Source organism: Alligator mississippiensis, chromosome 1 (genome assembly GCF_030867095.1).
Source record: "Alligator mississippiensis isolate rAllMis1 chromosome 1, rAllMis1, whole genome shotgun sequence".
NCBI classification, from domain to species: Eukaryota; Metazoa; Chordata; order Crocodylia; family Alligatoridae; genus Alligator; species Alligator mississippiensis.
In genome coordinates, this window is record NC_081824.1 from 253,781,119 (window position 1) to 253,801,812 (window position 20,694).

The 20,694-nt window shown below is 42.9% G+C and overlaps 1 protein-coding gene across 4 annotated transcripts in view; it reads left to right on the top strand.

Moving 5' to 3' along the window:
- STXBP5L (syntaxin binding protein 5L) overlaps nucleotides 1-20,694 on the top strand; it is a 390,570-nt gene that overhangs the window by 123,888 nt on the left and 245,988 nt on the right. For all 4 annotated transcript variants that reach the window (XM_059720506.1, XM_006263508.4, XM_059720507.1 and 1 more), the window contains exons 3-4: nucleotides 10,392-10,473; nucleotides 13,636-13,736. In XM_059720506.1, the coding sequence (XP_059576489.1) occupies nucleotides 10,392-10,473; nucleotides 13,636-13,736 (183 nt within the window). The remainder of the gene's footprint in view (nucleotides 1-10,391; nucleotides 10,474-13,635; nucleotides 13,737-20,694) is intronic.

Sequence of the window (20,694 nt, forward strand, 5' to 3'; positions counted from 1 at the left end):
TGGGTGTTGGTTGCAGCCAAGGCTGGAGATTTTAACTGGGGTGTACCAGTGCTTCTGCTGGGACTACAACCTGGAGGTCCCTGGTTAGAGGATCTTGGGTCTTCACTCAAAGTCAGACCAGTTACCGCATTTGGGATCAGGAAGAAGTTTTACCCCACGGTCAGATCAATTTTGGTGGTAGGGGGTTTTGCCTTCCTCTGTAACAGGAACATGGTCCTTTTCCTTGGATCTCCTGAATATATTTTAACAACTCTACCTGTAGTGGTACATTGACAGTGTCCTTGTTCCTCTATTTTACTTGTTGCAGGCTAGGGTGTTCTTGGTGTTTTGGGTCAGTGTGCTTTTGTTCAACAGGGTTGTTTGTGTCATTTTAGGAGTAGCTTAGATAAGCAGGTATGTAGGATGGTTTGGATAGGGATGATCCTGCCTTGAGCAGGGCTTGGACTAGATGACTTCCTGAGGTCCCTTTCTACCCTTCTTTTCTATGATTCTATTCTGCAATGTCATCCCTGTTATCTTGGTTTCTCTATATAGCAAATGAGCTTGCTAAAGCAGGTGTCTCTGTTCATGAAAAGAAGGGCAATATTGAGCAAACACTTAACATACAAATTGCTATTATTCAGTTGCTCCTGAGAAGGAAAAACACCTCAAAATTGGGTGCCTGTCTGCGTGGCTGTCAAGGTCCATTGAGCTTGCTAGCTCTTTTTTTGTTGGAAATTGTGACTTTTAATCACTGTCAATGTTTTGTGTGTACATTGTAAGGAGGACCTATAGATTGGTGGTTGCTCCCAGAATCATTTTGTGTGAAGCAAGAACTGAGCAAATGGAAATGTGAACCTGAGTTACCTCAACCACATTTTCCCAAAAAGCAGCAGACATGGCCTTGGCTGACCTAGGACCTTGTTGAACATTAATTTTAGGAGGCCCAGGGAGCTCTTAAGACCTAGACTGTCTACACATTAAGACACATAAACTAGTTTTAAGCACCCTTTAGGTGTTTTAAAGTTATGACACCCCAGGGTGGGTTATCTCTGATCCATGTTACCCAACTCGTGCTCCATGAATGTGTGGCCACTCCCCAGAGATAAGCCACCCAAGTTTGTCTTCCAGCATCCTTGGATGCAGTGTCCCCTTCCCCCACACTCCTGTTCTGTGTGGACAAACTTTCCACACCCTGAACTCTACTGCCTAGGAGGTGATACTGGCACCAGGCTAATTCCGTCTTCTGCCCCTGGGGATATGACCTGGCTGGGCAGCTTTCAGGGGAACAGACAAGTGCAGGAGGGAGGGCTAGAGGAGGGGAACAAGATAGGGGGCCAGATCAGGGTCCCCTTGAGCTGGTACTTCCCTCTTGGGCCAGGGGCAGTATCCCCATGATCTGGGGCTACCCCATCCCAATCCCAGTCCAAATTTATTAAACCATGACACTTTACTTACTCTTTATTTCATTTTAAGTTTTGGGGGTTTTTTTACTACTTCTTATTTTATCCTTTAGTGGCTTCAGTGGCTGACTTCCTTCATTTCACCACGCAAACTGAAGCTGCCATTTTCACCCATTACCTCTCCGCTTCCTATTTCACTGCCTGGTTCCCATCATTAAACTCTTCCCCCTTCCAGCCTATCGCTTCTACCCCCACCAGCCTATCTCTCAAACCCATCCCCACTTACAGCAGAGTTAGAAGCCTGTCCTGACTCGGCCACCCTCTAACGGCAACTCAACATTGTAACTTCTAGTCGGGTCTCTGCTCTCCAGCCCTCAAGTGGGAAGTCAAGCTGTGCAAGTCGGGGACAGTCAGGAAAGATTTTTAGCCTTAACAATGTGACTAACACTAAAACCAATTAACATTTAAGAAGCTTAAAGTGTAATACATAACACAGCCCTTAGCAGCTGCCCTTAGCTGAGCAGTGTGGACACGCGAGTCGCTGTTCTCCTTGCCCTCTCCAGGTGCTCCATTCTGTTCAGGATGTTATACTGCTTAAGCAGTGTGAATAGTACTATATCTGTGGGGAACAGTTTATGGTCATGTTAATTAAAATGTATTTATCTGTCATGCTTTGTGTGCTTCTGAATATAGGCCTTGCACTTGGGCAGGAACCCGGTGATTTTTGAGGTATTGCTTATATCACTAATTCTTAACCAAGGTGTAACAGCCTTGAGAGCCTTTGATGGGTGTCATGAAGTGTTAGCACTGGCACATGTGCAAAAATGATTCACAAGAAGAACCCATTGATTTCAAATAGGAGTCCGTAGTGTTAAAACTATTCTGACCTGCTGTGGTCTTTCTGAGTACTTGCAACAGAATAATAGCTCTCTTATTTTTCTGTATTAAAAAAAAAGGAGTGAAAACTAAAAGCTGGCATTTTCTGAGGGGTGCCTTGAGTCTAAGGAGGGGTGCTTTGCATCTGAGTGTTGAGAGTGAGTGATTTAGATCTTGTGCATGTTCACTGCACTGCTTTGGCCCAGCCTCTAAAAAACTCTCCCTCCTGTGTAATAGCAGGGTTGGTGGGGAGTTTGCTGGCTAAAAGAGGAAGACTGGAAGAGTTGTGAATGATCTATTCAATTAAGTAGGAGGAAAATGTATGTAGCTGTTAGTGGTAGGTTATACTATTAAGTATAGGCAGTCCTAGTGCATGAAGTGGCTTCTTACCCTAAATAGTTCCTTCTGGGTGAGATTTGATGGATTCTGTGGAGGCCACAAAGGAAATTCTCTTGACCTGTGAATACACCCTGCTCATAATCTTGCAGAATTATTTTGTGTTTCTTAAATTACTATACAAAAAAGAAAGTAGATAGAAGTGGAGGGCATAACAGGATGAGGCCACACACAGTTATAATGGTTTGGAAATATTCTTTTTTGATATGGTGGTTAAGCATTGTTTATTATAAATGTGAATTTTTATCAAAGTAAGTAATTTAGATGCTGTAAGGAGGTACTCAGCCTTCAGTGGGCGGAAAACCAGCTGCAGGGGGTTTGATAGGTTGCCAGACTGGAAGGCTGAGAACCAGCTAAAACCGATGGCTAGTGAATGAAGATGGAGTCACAAAGAGGGTTAAGAACTCCAGGAGCAGAATGCAAGGGAGGAGTGAGGCCAGGCTGGCAGGCAGTGGGGTTTGGCTTGTTTTATTTTTCCTAGCTTGGCTGACTTGTTTATCATGGTTGTAAAGTTTCTCTGAGAAGAATAAAAGCTGTTTTGAAAGCCTGAACTGAGAGCTGAATGACTTAGCTAAAGAAACTGGGTGGATGACCTGCTAGCAAGTTGCATGTCTAAGTAATCATGTTTTTAAATTTAGTTACAGAGCTAGGCAAACTATTCACAGCAAATAATTTATTTTGATCAAATTTTACTTGTGTCTACTAAATGCATTTCATTATTTTGCAATCTTATTATACAAGGAGTTTATGTGACTATGTCAACATATGGATTACTTGCAATTTGTTGACCAAGGCTGCTACTTTGAGTATTTGCTGCTTATAATTTGCTCTTCAAGGTTCTTGATTAACTTTTGCTTCTTGAACAGCTAACTATGAAAATGAAAGCTTTTGAATTAGTCAGCTGAATGCTTTCTGGCAAATAAATGGTGAAAAGATATGGTCGCACAAGTATTAGTGACACTTTCACTCTATGCAGATAATTCTTGGACTAAAACAGCTCTGAAACATGTTCATAGAAAAAGAATAAAAGATTGTGAATGATACTAATATAACATTTGCATTTTATTTGAATGAATGCTCCCAGATAGTTTTGCATGGTATTTACCCAGCTGTATTTAACAGTTTGCTGATTATAATACTCACTTATTAAAAGTGAGACGTCTCTGTCTAGCTTGTCACTTGGAAACAAATCAAGACTAACAGTAGTAAATCTTTCATTTGTGAATATTATTAGGGACACTTAGTTGTCCCTGAGACAGAGAATGAGAGAGAGGGAGAGCAAAATATATCACACTGATTTATTGAAAAATCTATAAATTATATCAATTAGACTGTCGAAATGGATAAACAAAGCAAAGGTCACTGCAGAGAAAACCTTCTGCTTCTTGAAGCAGAAAATGCTTAACCATGTTTATACAAAATTTTACCTAGCTTGACTTGCACATAAATAATATATTTTGGAACTTTAAAGTAGCCAAGAAATTTGTTAACATATATCAGCATTGTGTCTTGTGTAGATGTGCCCAGTGAGCAAGAAAGAATATCTTTTATTAGATCAACTTCTAGTTGGGGGAGAGACAATTTTGAGTTTCATGCATCTTTCATTAGGCCTCAGAAGCAGTCATAGTTCAAGCCAAGTAAAAATTTAAACGGTTGTTTTAGTTTAACTTAATTATGTTATTGAATTTAATCACTTGAAGGTAGGCAGTTATCATGACTGGAGCAAAGAGAAGTTGTCAGAGGGAGAGGTGAGAGAGAAATTGCAGTGAACCATAAGCCTACTGTCTCTGTTAAGTCCTTACAATTTGATGCCCATTGAAGTTATGAATTTCTGTTCCCAGCCCTTTCTCCTGAAGGTATAATGTATAGGTTACCTTTGAGAACAAGGACTGTAAAGTCAGAGATGGTGTAGTTCTCTGAAAAGTGTTCTCCCATTCATGAGAGGGTGTTTATGTCCTCTATCATTCTTTTGTGGGAGTTCACTCTGGAGCACAGTGGTTTTTTGGTTTAACTTGTATGGTTTTCATCCAGTGTATTGGACAAGGTCTATCACATACTGTGATAGACAGGTATAAGTTTCAGGGATTCTGATCATTTTCTTATAAGATGTATTGGCCCTTATTCACAAGGCAGTCAATGACCTGGGCTCAACCCATTTAAAAGATTACGTACAGTTCCAATACGAAGACTGTGTGTCACCGTTAACCATAATGGAATTTTAAGCTAATTTCTACATGAGATGGAGCTGTTATGGATCTTGTTCCAGAATATGGAAAGACTTCCCAGAGAAGCTGGGACCCACAAGTCACTGTCACATTCTTCAACAGTGAGAAGCATTTCTTGGACCTGGATTTCAATATAATTACATAGTGGTACATAAATTTTAAATCAGCAACAAAACCCTGCCAAAACACCATGCTGCATGGTAGAGAGACAATAAGAGAGAATTACTTGCACTTAAATATACTACAGGATTGGTCTCAAATACTGTGGTGATGAGGACAGTATAAGGGTGTGCTTACTTATTAGAATAAGCACCTGCTAACTTTAAGGAATGTTGGGTTGTTGTTAAAATTAGCACAAGCTGGGAGCAGTGACATGTTCAGGGTTAATACCCTCTGTAATGTGCACAGTCCTGAGCTAATGCCAGAGGGCTGGTGATCAGGGGTAGGGCTACGATCTGACAAGTCTGCTCCATGTGTGTCCTGCTTGCCAGTTCCCTAGCAGCAACACTCCCTCCCTCCAATATAGCACAGCAGATGCACACAAAGTACCCCCGCTCCCTCCCCCAGCATGTATCCCTTGGCACACCACCTCATATTCACAGACTTGCCTCTGGCCACTGCCAGGCAGCAGGGGAGGCATCAACCTGACTGTGTAGGGTGACATAGAGCCTGGGAACGTGTGAGGATTTTTCCCTGTCCACTCCCCCAACCCATCACAGCTGGACAGCAGGCAGAGGAACACTGCAAATGCAGCCCCTGCCTCCCCAGCAGCCTGGCAGCTCCTTCTGCCCACTCATTAGCTGCTGCTCCATTGTCACAGTGGGGGCAGTCTAGGACAACAGCCAAGCCACCTGAGAGTGGTGCCTTCTGGGATACTGGAGGACTGTGAATTAGTCATTTAATCTGTGAACAATTAGTAGTTAGGATAAATTGAGCTGGTTAGCACAGCTCAAAGATAACCCTTACTTCAAATGGTTTAACTTTAAGACCCCTACAGGGCACCTGGTATTTGTTAGTGAGTGAGTGAGTGATCCTTCATGCTTTAAGTGCTTTTAACAAGTTTGAATTGTAACTTCTAATCTCACCCTAAGAATCCTAAGAATATAGGGCACATTTACATGATAGGGGAAATGATTTAGGGGCCATGATAAATAAATAAGTGAACATAAGCTTCCACATGATGGCATAGCCTAGAAAATAAACTTGATCCCTTAGATCGATGGATAGAGCTGCATAGAAGTAGGGAGGTAGTATATATGCCTCTACTGAAGAGACCACTGTTAAGATATAGTTTTGGTGTCTGTCCCAGGGAGATGGTCACTGGAGGGCAGGGAACCCTCCCTGCAGTAGGACAGGGGATGAGGGTGACCCACCTCCACAAAGAAATCCCTGAAACCAGAGTAAACTTACCAGTTTCAGGCTGGGAAGCGCGAGATGAGCCACTTGGGGAAGAGCTGGCCATGTGGTTTATAAGCCGCACTTACTTCCAGTTGGAGCCGGCTCGGGCAGCTGACATCATTGTAGAACGCCGCCTGGCCAGAATAAAAGCTGGCACCGGCAGAGGCATGGGGAGAGCGGGGGAAATGGCTGGTGAGGAAGATGCTCTCCACGCTGAGTGCAGGCAGCACCGGCGTGCAGCTGAAGAGCCGGCGCGGGGAAAAGAAGAGAGGTCCTTAGCAGCAGGGAGGACCTGGAGCAGCATTGAGGGATGGCTCGAACCCCAGTCATGGGGACTGAGGGAGGAGAGGCTGCTAGCGTCCATAGATTAGTTACAGTCATAAAACAGATTATTATAATAGCTTTTTTTTAAAACAAGTACTTAATAGTATAACTTACAGACAGAGGTCTTGGGTTTCTCTACTAGTTCTCTGGCTGATCTGAAGTCAAAGAAACTTAGTTTTAAAACTGCACATTTTGTGCAGCAGCCTGTTGTGCCTTAGATGCTGCTATGTAGTTATGTCCTGATGGAGGGCTGTGGTGTAGGAGAGCCTGCTGAGGAATGTTGCTAGAGTGACAAATACTTATACATTTCCTGAGGAGTGGGGGAGCCAGGGCACAAGGGGAACAAAGTGGTCGGCACTAGCCAGTCAAAAGCTGGGTAGAATTTTTGTTAATTCAGTTCACTGCTTCAGCAGTTTCTGCCAGAAGGGTCCCCCTACAGCTAACACCGTGTTTGAAAGCTGCCACCCCTCGCATTCCAAAAACTGTGACAGCTCCTGCTATTCCAGGGTGAGTTCCTGTTTTAGAACAATTGGCCAGACTGGTGCAGATGAGCATAATTTATGTCTCCTACATAATTTGCATTTTGTAATGTATGTAATTTGTTGAATACTTCAGAGTGAACATTGCATATAAATATAAAATACCATAGAATATTTTGTTTGTTTGGGATGCACTCAGAGTCATCTGTTTCACTGGGATCTCTCCCAGAAAACTGATTTAGCTCAATGATGGTGAATGGGGATGATAGCTTCTTAATAAGAAGAGTATTCAAATAATTTGTATTTAATTGGAATTTCTTAGCTAGAGCCATTTATTTATATTGAAATGGAAGGTTTAAGTTAAAACAAAGACTCGTATCTCCCACTTAGTCCAAATTGTAAATACTGTCCAAACAGTGTTTATTTTGACTCTTCCCAGGAACCTCTCACCGAGCATATGTTCCCAGTCACCAAAATCTTCTAATGGTTCCCCTTTATTGTTGCAGGAAATTAAAAGCTTTTGTATTGTTTTGAGAAAAGATCATAAGAACACCAGCATAAATCTTGGACGTTGTTTCTTTTCATATCTGCCACAACTCTTCTATTTTGTCATTAATACTAATGTTAAGTCCCTAATTTCCTTCTACCATCTCCGTCCCTGTGCTTTGATGTGTTGTCTTTGAATCCAAGAATAGCCTCCCAATCCTATTATGCAAAAGTACCACTTTTTTTGGATAACATTTTAAATGCTCACTTCCGTATTTAAAAATTGACTTCATAATATATTTTAAAAAATTGTTATTTTTTTTTCTCCTTGTTTCCCTCTATCCTGTCTTTGTGTCTGCCATTCATCTGTAAGCCCAAGGGTAAGCATGAACTCTTAATCTTTTATAATATGTTATTCCCCCTACAGTAATGAGCACATTATGAACACTAAAATAATAAATGAGAATTATTAACTCTGTATATAAAGTTCCTTTGTCATTTACAATACATATTGAAAAGTCTGCTTTTGGTTTGCTTTTCGTAGTAGTTTCAGCTTTTATATTGATAGTACTGCAAAATGCTCTGTACCAAATTGCTTTTGTGCATGATAAGGGTCTAATCCAAAGCCCATGAAAATCAGAGAAATGTTTCCTTGGATTTCAGTGTGCAAGTCCTGAAGAAACTTTCCTGCCCAAACATACTAGTAGGGATAGTAGTTTCTACATTTATTTCAGTAACACTGCTGACAGAAATTATCACAACTCCTGCTTGCACACCCCCAAACCACTCATACTGTTTTACTATTGGTCATATGGTGGCTGGTAGGGCTGTGCGAAGCTTCAGTCCCTGATTCAATTTGGCAGAGATTTGGCCCGATTCGGTGGTTGAATCTCCAAAATGAATCGGGAGACCCTTTAATCTCTCCAAATCAAATCAAACCCCAAATTAATTTGGAAAGATTCAGTGATTTGGACACAGACACAGCTTTAAATGTTTTTTCTACATACCTCAAGGTATCAGGCAGCTTGTCAATGCTGTGATGGTGGGGTGGACAGTGTGTCCCACAGGAGCGCAGGGGGCTCCCCAGCATGCTTGGCAGCAGACCTGGAAATGGACCAGAAGCACTTCCAGTCCACTTCTGGGTCCACCAGGGAGCACGCATGGGGGCCCTGTGCCCCTCCCAGCTTAGCAACTGCTGCCTCCTGGGTCTGAGGGGTCACTCGGGGTCCCCCAGTGGCTGATCACTGAGCTAAGGGGGGCATGGGAGGCCCCCCTCATGTGCTCCTCCAGTGGGCCAGAAGTACTTCTGGTCCACTTCTGGGTTCACTGCTAAGCATGCGGGGGGCCCCCCCATGCTCCTGTGGGATGCTCCATCTGCCCCAGCATCGCAGCGTTCATGAGCTGCACCTGATAAGTTGAGGTATGTAGAAAAAACATTTAAAACTGTCTATGGCTGAATCGCTGATTCTCTGAATTGGCATTGAATCTTCAGATTTGGATTCGGCCAAATCAAATCGGGGACGGTGATCCGAATCAATTAATCAAATCACTGTCCCCAATTCGGGCCAAATCCGAATCAAATATGGACCGTTTTGCACACCCCTAGTAGCTGGTGCAGATGACTTCCTGGTTTTTCCTCATTAAGATTCTGGGGAAAGGAAAGTTATAGAGCTAATATTGGTGGTGACAAGGGTCTGGGTGCTGCTAGCAAGTCGGTGTTCTTTTTTCTTTTTGGTTTTATTTCCTGTTTGGGGAGGATTTTTTTCCTCTTTTTTTTTTTTTTTGGATTAAAAAAAAATCAAGTGTTTAAGTGTAGGTATATGGGAAAGGGGAAGTAAGTTTTATTGGACCTCTGTCACTTATAATTAAGTGGGGTGGAGAAGTGGCACTTTTATATAGGAATTCAAATATGTAAACATGCTACCATATTGCACATGATTTGGGGCACTATTTCTCAGAATCCAGCTTCTGAACATGTTGCTTGCTATTGTGAGAAGCCCACTGAAATCAGTGGTTTTTGCATGTACTCAGCATATCAAAATCTGGGCACTTTTTATCTATCTAAAATAGAACCACATTTGAAAATTTTGGGTTTAATATGCATGCCATGAACAGAAACTACCTATTTCATAAGACCCAGCTATTGGTAATCAAAATAAGTTTCATCTTGAGTGTTCTTTTGATTTGTTTCTCCTCTTCGGTAAAATTTGGCTCAGAAGTTTTCTTCTTAAATTTTCTTACCAGGACCGTTACCTGCCTGAGTTAGTTTGCATAAAATAGAATGCAAAGGCAAAGGAGAGTACTTCTATGCATACATCTTCATTCAAAGAAGAGCAGCAATCACAAGTAGAATGTTACGAAGCAGAAAAAAATACTCCAATGTGCACTTTTTCAGGGAAGAACACTGCTAATCGTATAAGACACGTTAGTGAACCCTCTTGTATATCATTAGTTTTGTGTGACTTAGATACATTAAAAAAACAGTCATGTACATAGATGTAGTAGAGATAAATACTATGGAAAATGAAATGCAACCAATTGGAATTTAAGATGTCCTAGCTGAATCTTCATACTAATTTCTGTACTTTTATTCACAGGGAGGAAAAACAGTCAAGAACCAATCACTCATAGCAAATGTTTCAGACAGGTAGTGCTGATACTTTAATTAGAACAGCTGAAGGCTAGCCTAGACTGCTTTGATTTACAGAAAGCAGGAACATTTGTTTAAAGCTAAGGTTAATTGCTAGATAGATAGGTCATGTCCTCTTGCAGTTTACTTCTTGTGATAAGGGAAATGTCAGAATCCTTGACTTTGACTGCAACAGTCTTGGTAGACCTGGTGTTGATTGCTACTGCCAACATGAGAGTGGTGCCGCAGTACTGCAGCTCCAGTTCTTAATCAACGAGGTAAGGATATATTTACATTGTTTAGTGTTGTTGTCTTTTTCCCCGCTCAAAATTCAGTTAAGTAATGCAGTGGACAGTGTGTAACTTTCCAGTGAACCTCTCAGACTAGACCAAATAAATTGGCTAACATAAAGCTATAGGTTTGATTCAGTTGCCTTTATTTGCAATGAAAAGTAAGGCTGTGGACAGAGCTATGTTTAACCTTATGAATAGAGAGGGGTGTTTAATAGTGTTGTTAGTCTGAAGTCAGACAGAAGGCAGGGCAGGGTGTCACCTTAGAAATTAATTGGTTTAGAGGTGTACGCATGCATAGCATCTGGCGAAGTAGGATGTCACTTATGAAAACTTACGCCTATCTGGAACAGTCTCAAAAGGTACCACCCTGCCCTGCCTTCTGTTTAATCTTATGAGACTCACCATGGAGTTATTCCTCAATGTGAGTAAAATATGCCAGAAATAGGCTCTTTATACAGTCATATGGCACTGAACAGAAGGCAAGCAGTGTGTATATACATATGTGTATATATGTGTGTGTATTTAGATTTACTGCCTTACTGCATAGACATCTATCAAATAGAAATTACTGTTGACAGGTGAACTAATAAAAATGGCACTAACAGAAAAAGTTCTGCTTGGCAGAAATTTATCATTGGAGAACACTCCAAGATAATCTGCCCTGATTTCTGCTTTTATTAAGGAAAGTGCTTTGGTATACATGCCGTAATAAAACTTGCCATAGAAGTAATTTTGGACTTGTAGTCCCTCTATCCTTTCCTTCTCATCTGCTCTTACCTCTGGCCTTTTGCTGCATCTCTTCTCCACCCCACTGATTCCTAATACATTTTCATTGAAGTCCAACAGCTTCCTATTTTCCCCCATGGTTCTGGGGAGCATTTGTAGCACAAGAGAGACCTTCTCCCTTCTCCCAGTTGGTGTTGCAGCGGACAGGAGCAGTAATGGTCATAGTATTACTCTGCAGTCCCAGGGCAGTACATACTTAGTCAGCTGGTATGGATGGGACATGCATAGTTCTGCTTACTGCAGATGGATTCTTCTGAAAATGCTGAACTTTAATAGGTCTCCATTGAACATGTGCAGGCTGTTTCCAAAGGCTCTGAATTTGGCCAAATGTAGGCAGATTTTCCTGGGGAAGGCAAAAGACACATCCATGACATGAAATTTGGCAAGAAGTTTGCTTTTAAGTCCAGTCTGCAAAACATGGAGGTACTAGCAGTGGTGATGCCTAGGGGATGCACAGGGGTGCATGTGCACCCCCTGAGAGCACTGGTGCACCCCGTGACTAGCTGTACTCACCACTCAGGCAACAGGTGGGGGGGGGCAGGTGGGAGTGCCAGTGCCCCCCTGCGAGCACCAGCCAGGGAGTGGGAGTGCCATGGTGCTCCCAGAAGCGGTTGCAGCCATTTCATGATCAGCAGCAGGGGGGACCCTCCCAGGGGGCCCACCCCCTGTTCACTGACTGGTTGCTGGGGGGGGCACATTCCCCACCTGACTAAGGTGGCACCAGTCACCCATGAGTGGTAGAAAAAGAAAATGGTTGCATGAGTTTTCTAATACAGGCAGACCCATATATGTTTTCTAAACCTTTTGCGGAGTGAAGGCTGAATTGCTTTACAATAAATGCTACTAACAAACTCAGCCCAAGACAAACACTCAACAGCTAACATTTGGCAAAATATACAGGATCTTGTAATAGAAAGCATCAAGCAAACTTAATGTATAGGTATCACAGCTTATTAACAGATTGATCTTTAGGGACAATAGGTTAATGTAGCTATTTAAAAGTGAGATTATACATGAGAATTGAAGGCGTCAGATTCTTAGGCAGGTGAAAGAAAGTTATGCTCAGACTTTCCTACTTATGCTGAAGTTGGGACAATTACTTTTGCTTTATATGTGTAAATACATATAAAGAAGTATGTCACCTTACAAATGTGATTTCCACCTCCCCCACCCCCATTTTCTTTCTGCTCTTTGTTTTTAATTCTCCATTTCCCAGGTCATCACCTACCTTCTATTCCCTCCAGATTGCTTTTAAAAGCTCCTTTTCTTTCCTCCAGTGCCTGTCTTCAGTGTTTCCCTTAAGGTGCTCTCTTTGTAGTTTTATCTCTTGTTTTTGTACTATTTCTAAATGTTTATCTGTTTTCATGGGTTTGGCTACCACATCTAAGTTTATTAATTAATCTCTCATCTTCTATCCAGTCCCATGTCTCTAACTGCTTTTCTGGCATGACTTCTTGGATATTCAAACATCTCTCACTCCCTTGCCTTTTCTTCTAATCCTCCATTGCTTCCATTCTCCACTGCATTTGGAAACTTAATTTTCCTTCCTATTTCCCAGGCCCATAATCTTTGATTCTACTCTCTCCCTTTTCCTTTTTCCTTACAGCCAGCTTTTCCCTAGCCTAAGGCATTTCTTCTTCTTCTTGTTTTTTAAAACAAAAGGTGGATTGTTGTCCGTCCTGAAATGGGAACACTACCACTCCAAACAGAACAGAGCCTAGCAATAGAAACAAGAGGTAGAATTCCTGCCAGCTCTCCAGCCAACCAAGACTGTGAACATGGGGAAGAGCTGGCTTCTCCAGTCTGCACATCTCCTGCCAATGAGGGCTACAGGGATATGCCAGACTCCATAGCATGCTGTTTTTCTGTGGATGGGGAGAGTCCACACTTCCAGCTGCTTCTTTGTCTCTTTGCTCTCAGTTCCTCTGGCTGAATTTCCCTGCTTTCTTACCTTCACCTCTCTTTTTCTCATTTCTGATTTTGGATTTTCTGTACCTATTTCCTTTTGCTGGTATGGTAAGCACACTCTTCTTTCAGTTGCTTTCCTCAAACCCAGCTTTGCAAGCAAATCCATCCTTTCTTCTTCCCCCACTTTCTGGTTTAACAGGCAGAAATATATTCAGTTTCATATGTCAGTCGTGGAATACCCCATTTTATTTTCCAGGCCACCTCAAATCTAAACAATTTTAAATAAGTGCAAGATCGGCCAAAGTTAAGTATTGCTTATTGCAGAATATCTTTTTCAGAAGGAATGCAGTTATTTCACAGATGCTGTACAGCTTCCTATTTGCAGATAATTGAAAGGGAAAAATCTGCATATGAATAACATATTGTACCATATTCTGTCTCTGATTGCTGCAGGGTGCCTTGGTCAGTGCAAGTGCAGATGACACACTCCATTTGTGGAACTTAAGACAGAAACGGCCAGCTATTCTTCATTCTCTGAAATTTAACCGAGAACGGTAAGGGAGCCTGAAAAAACAGAAAGGTGTTGTTTTAAAAGAGTACAAGTTAAATTTGACTGAATTATCTGTATTATGGTTTTGTTTTGTTTGAGTGATGCAGCTGTCTGTCTTAAAGATTTTTCTTTCATTATGATTCTTAAAATCCAATTTATATAGAGCATGTATCAACTCAGGGTCCGGATTTGGGGTGTAGTAACCCATTTCTGCTTTTTGCTAGAAATGTGTTTGTCCATGGTTTTCTGCTTAAACTGGTATGATTAGTAGATTTTAAGGCCAGAAAAGAATGCTATATGATAGGCCGTGACCCGAAATGAGGGGCATGTGTGCACAACACTTTAAAGCAGGTTAAATGCTTTTGCACTGCTTTAATGGTGTTGGTGTTTGCATGCGTTGGCAGGTATTTTGCCTTAATTTTAGCTGCTGTAGCAAATTCAGTGGCGTAATACGCCTTAAATGACTTGGTGCACAGCAAACTCCTCCTCTGAGTTTGTCTGCTGCCATACAGCTGCGGAGCAAAGCACTGGGCTCTGTGTGGCTCAGGGACTGTGCAAGAAGCCCATGCAGGCAGCCTGGCAGCAGCCCAGAAAGACAGGTTCTACCCAAGCAAAAAAAAAAAGCAGCGAGCCTGATCTTTTTATTTCCCACCCCCCTGGAGCCTGCCTGAGCTGCATGGTGGCCTGGCGATTTCCTCCGCAGCTGTGGTGCCCCCCAGGACCACCCGAGCTGCATGCCTGTGGGCGGGTGCCACTTCAGGGGAGTCCCTCCGCTGCCACAGAAGGACGCGCTAGCCCCCCTGCCCTGCAGCCCAGGAACTGCTCTGTGCACTTGCAGCTCACCTTCCCCTCCCGGCCACCGGAGAGGCAGAGAAGTATATGGGTGTATATGACACGGGGGTTTACTTGGCCCTAAATTGAAGTTGTGTTTTTAAAAACCCACCGCTTCAACTTAGGGCCCTTGTTTCATCTACACACACCCATTATTCTAGTCTGTTCTGCAGTATAACACTGGCCATTGGCACTCTATCCAGTAGCTCTTACAGGAAGGAAAGTATTTGTTTCTACACTGTAAGGATGTGGAAACAAGATTTCTTTTCTTGGCCAATTTGGCATGTATTATAATTTACTGAGAAAACTGGAGTGTTACCAGTATGGTACAGAGTCAGAATTTAAGATACCACATTTTCTTGTATATAGTATATACTCTTGCTCCCCCCATCCCTCAAAATTGGCATGCATGTCTTGAGTGGGGAAGCTGATTTTCGATTTGGGGTAGAAATGCCCTGCTTTGGTTCCTGCTCCATAGTACAGCAGTTGTAAAATTACTATTTAGGCAGCTGAGGGAATCAGTTGACTTACTGGCCCATTGTTCTTCACTCCATGGGTGTTAATGATCAACTTTTCTTTATAATGGTCTTTGTTTCACTAATCAAACCAAACTTTCTTAGGGCAATTCTGCTGTCTACTAGCTGCTCCTGGCCTTTCTTCTCATATTTCATAGCCGTGGAAATTCTTCAGCTCTTTTCAGAATCACAGGTCCCACAGAGACCCGTCCTCAGCAGCAGCTAGGGTTTCAGCTTTAGTTAAGCAGGAAAGGGAGGATGAGTCAGCTGAATATTATGGCTGTATAGAGCAGGGATAGAACTTAAGTTTGGAAAAATCTTTTTCTCTTTGTTTTACCTTTCAAAACCAGGGTGGGTATTATATTCAGGTATGTTGTATACAAGGAAATATGTAATTATGATGAATAGGTCTCAGATGATTCAGAATTTGGCTTATTTTAGTAATTAGTTTTACTTTCCAGGCATTTAATAGTTTAAATCACTGGTTGGATATGATTACTTAGAAGTTAGATGTCCATATTTAAAAACCTAAATTAAGATGGATATATATTTTGACAGGCTAAGAACTTGGCTCACACTGACATCAGTAAGAGTTGCAGGTAGAAAGAAAGAATGGCCTTTTTAATTATGGAATAGGTCTGGCACTTAAAAGAACTGGTTTCAGTTCCCAACTCCGCCACAGACTCCCCATGTTAGCTTGAACAAGTCAGTTACTTTCTGTGCTTCAGTGTAAAATAGCAGACAGAGGAAGTGTGTTTTATTTCTTAGATCAGGGGCTGGCACCCTATGGTTTACAGGCTGTATCTGGCCCAGGGACATGGCGTTTCAGCAGCATTTGGCAGTACTTGGCTTCATCTGTGAGCACTCTCCCCATGCTGTTGCAGAGACAAGTAGCAGCAACAGCCCAGTGCTGGAATTTACTCGCCTACCTGCCTCTGACCTGGGGTGGGTCATTCCAGCCCACAGCTATAAAAAAAAAAAAAAAATAAAAAAAAAAAAATCCTATTTCCCATCTTAGACTGTGAGCTGCTTGCTTCAAAAATTGTGTTATAGTGTATTTATAAAATGCCTGGAACAGTTTTGTTTTGGTAGAAATTATGTACTCAGTTTCTGAAGTTCAGGTAACTTTTGAATGCCTAAATGTATGGATTTATGTGCATACCTTTGGGCAGCCAAATGAGAATCTTGTGCAGTATTCCTGCATATGATGTTTGTGTTCCCTAGTATATTACATTTTGAAGAAGCAAACTGAGATTTCCCAAGACTTTGCTTGGGAATAGTTTTTCATGAGCTGTATTGTTATTGTTGCTTAATATTTATACTGTGGTTGCATGCACTTTGGAAGCCCTGTTGTGCTAGGCACTACAAACATAGAAATGTCAGTCTGTCCCCCAAGCCACTAAATCTAAAAGATGAGATGCAAAAAGTGGCTTCTAGATGTGAAAAACAGGGTAACAAAAAGTATGTGGACAATTCTTATCCTGTCACAGACAGTACTTTTTCATCATAATAATACAAACACTAAATGACAACGTACTTTTGAAATCTATATAATTATCCTGATTTTTATCATTGGTGTTGTTGCAGTACTTCCTGGTCTGTTTTTTTTTTGTTTGTTTTGGGGTTTTTTTGTTTTTTTTAATAGTACTAGGTCAGAAAAGTTTCCCCTGCAACATTCTGATTATTTCTGGCTGTGGATTAATTGAAATGGACCTGCTAGTCAGGAAGTTTAATACAATTTCAGGACCTTAGATGTTCCGTTATAGAAAATGGTTGATGTTTGTTTATTTATTTTTTTAATCCAAATCAGCTCACTCATCTTGCCATTAAGTATTTACACAGTATGAGTTCTAAAACACTTAGTCGTGTGAAAGAGCCCTTCCTCATGAAAACTGTTCCATGGTGGACAAAGGAAATACTTGCATAACTAATTACTAATCCACAGTAATAAGATTTGCAGAGTTAGTCTCATAAGTTATTCATGCTGAAAAATGTACTGTACTCCATTGATGCTATAGTTTGCAGTAACTGAAAAGTATTATCATAAACACCCTGGGCCAGATCTGAAGGAACCCAGTACCTAATTTTTAGGTGCCTGCCCCTTGTAAGTAGAATCCAAAGCTCTCTAGTCCTATACTGTGTATGTGGAAAGCTAGATGCATGAGCAGGACAGATTTAAGATTCTCATGTCAGTCTGGGTGGGGAAGTGCCTCAAGTTAATCAATGGGAAATGCTAAGGCTATGGGTGTTTTGAGATTCATTGAGCGCATCTACATGAGACGCTACATCACTGAAGAGACGAGCTACAGCGATATAGCATCAGTAGGCACTAACCGTGATGACGCTGCTACTGTGCAGTAGGTTCAGTAATGACCCGTGCGTTGCCAGGACTGTGCAGTACCAGCGGGTACCATCCAGTCATTTAGTACTTGCTAAAGTACTAGACTGGGGTCCTGGGTTCCAGGTCCTGCTCTAAGCATTTTTTTTATTTTTTATTTGCTAACTGACTAATGTAAAATCCTGGAACCAGTGCCTGGAGCTACCACTGCTGCTGCTATTGTCTTTCTTGTGTGCCAAGTGGCTGTAGCTACTACTATGCTTTTTGCTGAACTCAGTGCTATAGGTGTGCTGTTGATGTGCAGCAGGAGGACTGGACCCTCCAGGGAACTGAAGCAGTACTTTACCTAGTATCTGAATCCCAGTGGGGTTTAAGCTGGACATAGGCACCAGCTGCTCAGGCTGGGTGGTTATACACATAGGAAAAAGCAGGAATGCAGGCACCTGGGGACATCTATACAGCATCCACCTAAATTGCCAGGATTTTTCAGACCAGTTTTGAACTTGGGTGGCCAACCTCCTATTTCTGGCACCTAAACTCTTCTGTGCATCTTGCCCTTGTGATTTTGACATAGCTCTGAATTCATTACGGCATATAGTAGCAGCAAATAATGATCCAAACTGAGAAGTTAGTACAATTTTAAAGTGTAGCAGTTGTCTGAAAAGCAATTCTTTCAAATGGCAGTGTGGGCTTTATGTTTATTACTGTCTCTAAGGGATGCAGAGTTAAATTGGCTCAATATACAAGTAGAGAGAGTTTTCTAACAGCCAGCGTCTCAAACATAGCCTGGGTTCTGAGAGTCCAACCGGTTCCTTTCCTCTGCATAAATTGGCATTAGTAATGGTGGAGTACCTCCAACTGAATTACACTTTCAGTTTCATTTTTGCAACACGCATTTTCTGTGGGTTCTGTGTCACTGTACTGAAAGGTTGGGGGACTGCATTGTGTGGGCCCGCATTGGGCAGTGCAGTCCCTAACCACCCTGTCGCACTTCATGGGCCCCCAGGGGTTGGGGCAGGCAGTGGGAGCTGGAGGAGGGAGGTGAGCCTAGGTACTCTAGTGGCAGGAGAAAGAGCAAAAGGGGGAGCAGGGTCCAGACCAGGAGCCCAGGGGCTGTAGTTCAATCCCTTGGGAGCCATACGAAGCCAGCAGGCCACCAGTTGGATAGGCGTGTTCCAAATTGTTCCTTGTTATCCTCATATAAGACAAATGGGGATTAACCTGTTATCCATTTCAATATAATGTGATCCAGTGTATATGAGCTTGGACAAGACCTTAATAGCTTCCATATTGTTCTGTAACCTTCTTTCCCTAATAATAATTAGCTACATGCTTTGTAATTTGAACTCTTTGGAGCACGGGAGGCTCAGCATAAACTAAAAGCTTTTGTGTATATGCATGTTTAATCTTCTCATTAATGTATAATAAAATGTGTTGCTGTTAATGTCTTCTAGACTAAATGCAAGGTGCAGGAATACATCAGTTTTGTATTTTAAGTAACTGGCATAATCTACTATGCCATTAAGGGAATACATGTTTGCTGTCTGTATACTGGCAGCAGGTGTCCTGGTCCACTGATATGCTATCATTCCCAGTAACAAAGTCCATTTTTTGAATAAACAGATGCTTCAGAACAACAGTTCTTTTGTTGTTTTTGAAAGCGCTACTATGTTGTCATAGTTTTCTGACTTCATTTTTTGTATTTAAGTTTACTGCACTAAAGGTTGTCAAAAGCTTTTCTTATCCTGCCCCTTTCCTACATGGGTGTCACATTAATGAATTACAAATAATTTCATATGTTTTGTTTCTAATTTTCTAATTTTAAATAGTGATGAACTTAACATCTGCTATCTGGCAAGCATCAAGGAAGTATGATTAATATCCAAATCTCCCCTAACGCATTGGCCTCCTCCATGCTTATGCCCAGCAAAAACAATTAAAGGATAAAAACATGTGAGCCCAAGTTCAAGTCCAACTTTAGAAAGGCAAGTACCATTTATGGGGCTTAGCTGCACAAATGGAATTATGGCCCACTTACTAGGGTGATCACCTTTTCAAAAGGGGAAGGTGGGACACGTGCCTGGCGCCCCTTACCCCCGCCCCTGACAGTATGGTTGGACAAGAGTGGAGTGGGAGAGGGTGGCAGGAGGGGAGATGCAGGTTGCCCGCTGCAGGCTTGGGGCTCCCTGCCCTGCTGCATTTCCTTCAGGAACCCTGTGCTGGCCGCATGCCCTCTGCCCACCTGGGAGCAGCAGGGGGCACAACTCCATGCTGCTGCCACCACTGCCCCCACTGCTGCTGGGGGGGCAGGAGGCACCTTGCCAGGGAAGAACCCCTCGCAGCAGGAGGGGGTTAATATAGCTGCTGACACCACAGCAGGGTTTGTCCAGCTTGGCCACAGGTGAAGCTCAGGGGGGAGTAGTGGTGGGGGAGCAGCCACCGGCTGAGAGCCATGGGGCTGCAAGTTAACCCCTCCAGGACTGCAAGTGCTTGGGGCCAGTGGTGGAATAAGCCCTCTCTTGCTGGGAGGGGACTTGCCCCAGCACGGAATGAGCAGTGGAGGCCAGGCCCCACCCTGCCCAGCAACTAGAGCAGCAAGCAGTGAGGTGATGGGCAGCAGCCCATCATCGCTCCACAGAGTGCAAGCCCCTTCCCAGTGGGGCCAGCAGAGCTGCTGTGGAGCGCAGGAACGCTGTGGGGGCATGGCCAGGCAGGGCCCCTGGGGTGGGGGGGCACAGTCGGGGGTTATTGCTCCGGCCTCCAGCGAGGGGACAGCCAGAGGCCTATTCTGGGCAGGGAGTGAGTGTTGTGGTGATAGTCGACAGACCCGGCTACCATTGGGGGTACAGGGCAAACTAACTCTCCTCCCTGCCCCCTTCTGCCTCAGGGGCAATGGTGCTGCACAAGGAACGGAGAGCAACCGGCAGACGCTGTTCAGGTCCCTGCTGGTGGCACAGGGTGGTAGGAATTAAACTCCTCTCTGGCAAGACCCTGCCCCTGCCTGTCCCTGCTCGGGCTGGGGAGCAGAGGGTTGGAGCCAGCCTGGCTGGGCTGGAGCATAGAGCTCCTCCCAGCCCAGAGAGCATGCTGAGGGTGTCTGATTTAGCTTAAACCAGCAAGGGGTCGGTGACAGACATTGATAACCCAATCTGAGCCAAATCAGTTAAGTCTGATACTACATTCAACCAGGTTTATCTCAAACCAGTTTCAGCCACTTTGAAACTGGTCTATGTGCACTGAATATCTGTTTTGTTACAGGCTTAAACCAGTTTTTGATC